General features: G+C 26.5%; 1 protein-coding gene across 1 annotated transcript; it reads left to right on the top strand.

The window, feature by feature from the left end:
- Positions 1–217: 217 nt before the first annotated feature.
- Positions 218–876, top strand: LOC136796451 (U3 small nucleolar RNA-associated protein 14 homolog A-like; the record flags this gene model as incomplete). The annotated part of the gene is given in 1 exon segment (XM_067050233.1): positions 218–876. A coding segment is annotated over 1 exon segment (240 nt), but the record flags the coding sequence as incomplete, so codon positions are not given.
- Positions 877–1027: the final 151 nt, after the last annotated feature.

The raw sequence follows: 1027 nt of genomic DNA, 5'->3' as shown, positions 1-1027 counted from the left end.
AGCAAAGAACAACATAAATAAACAAAACCATATTTATTTATGTTGTTCTTTGCTGACCGCACCCCCCGACAAACTTCTCCAATCGTTAATTTTTTAACTGTTGTCAGTTACCTTGTCAACACAGAAGCAGATATGATCTCTTAGAATAAAAATTAATAACCTTTCATCTTTGTAATAATTATACAAATGTTTCTAATTGTATTAATTTTTTTAACAGGTGAGTGAACTTCCTTATCCATTTACAAGTGTCAAAGATTTCGAAGCTTCGATCAGAGCACCTATTGGCAAAAATTGGGTGACAGAGAAGGGATTCAAGAAACTTACTGCTCCTCCAGTAGTAACAAAAATGGGAACAATTATCGAACCGATGGACGGTTCTTTGTTGCCCAAAAAGCCTAAGAAAAGGTCAAATAATAATAAACCTAACGTTAAATCAAAAAAGAAAAAAACTAACTGATTTCGGTTTAAATTCACTGTTTATTTTTTAAAATTGTAAAATAATATTTCCAATGCTTTGCTCAGATTGTATTATGAATAGTCATAAAGAGTATTTTATGAAGGTTTATTTATTATTACATATGAGATCTCTTATATTGCAACTGTTTATTATAATATGAAAATTAATTTATTGTAACTCATTAATTCTTATTTATACTTTCTTGAAAAATTTACAATTTTGTTTTATAACATTATATGTATTTAAACTGTGTACTCATTTGTAGTTTTATTGTTTGTAAGTCTGGAGTATTCGTTAGGATAATTTTTTTTTTTTATTACAAATGTAATAAATTGTTGGTATACTATGTGTACTTTGTTATGTAATATATATTTTAATTGTAAAAATGTATATAATTCAAATGATGTAAATATATGTTTTGAAACAGTAATTTGTATTTTATTTTTAGTATAATGGATTTTCCATCCATAATCTCACAGGTCAGATTCCAATTAATGCCACTTTTGACTCAGGAAATCTGAGTGAGGCATGATAATTAAGTTCTAATAAATTTAACTTCATCATTTATAT

The sequence above is a fragment of the Halyomorpha halys genome, unplaced genomic scaffold, assembly GCF_000696795.3.
Source record: "Halyomorpha halys isolate HHAL.00 unplaced genomic scaffold, Hhal_1.1 Scaffold8247.1, whole genome shotgun sequence".
In the NCBI taxonomy this organism is placed as follows: Eukaryota; Metazoa; Arthropoda; class Insecta; order Hemiptera; family Pentatomidae; genus Halyomorpha; species Halyomorpha halys.
Note: the sequence above shows the minus strand (reverse complement) of the source record. Positions and strands in the feature narration are given on the sequence as shown.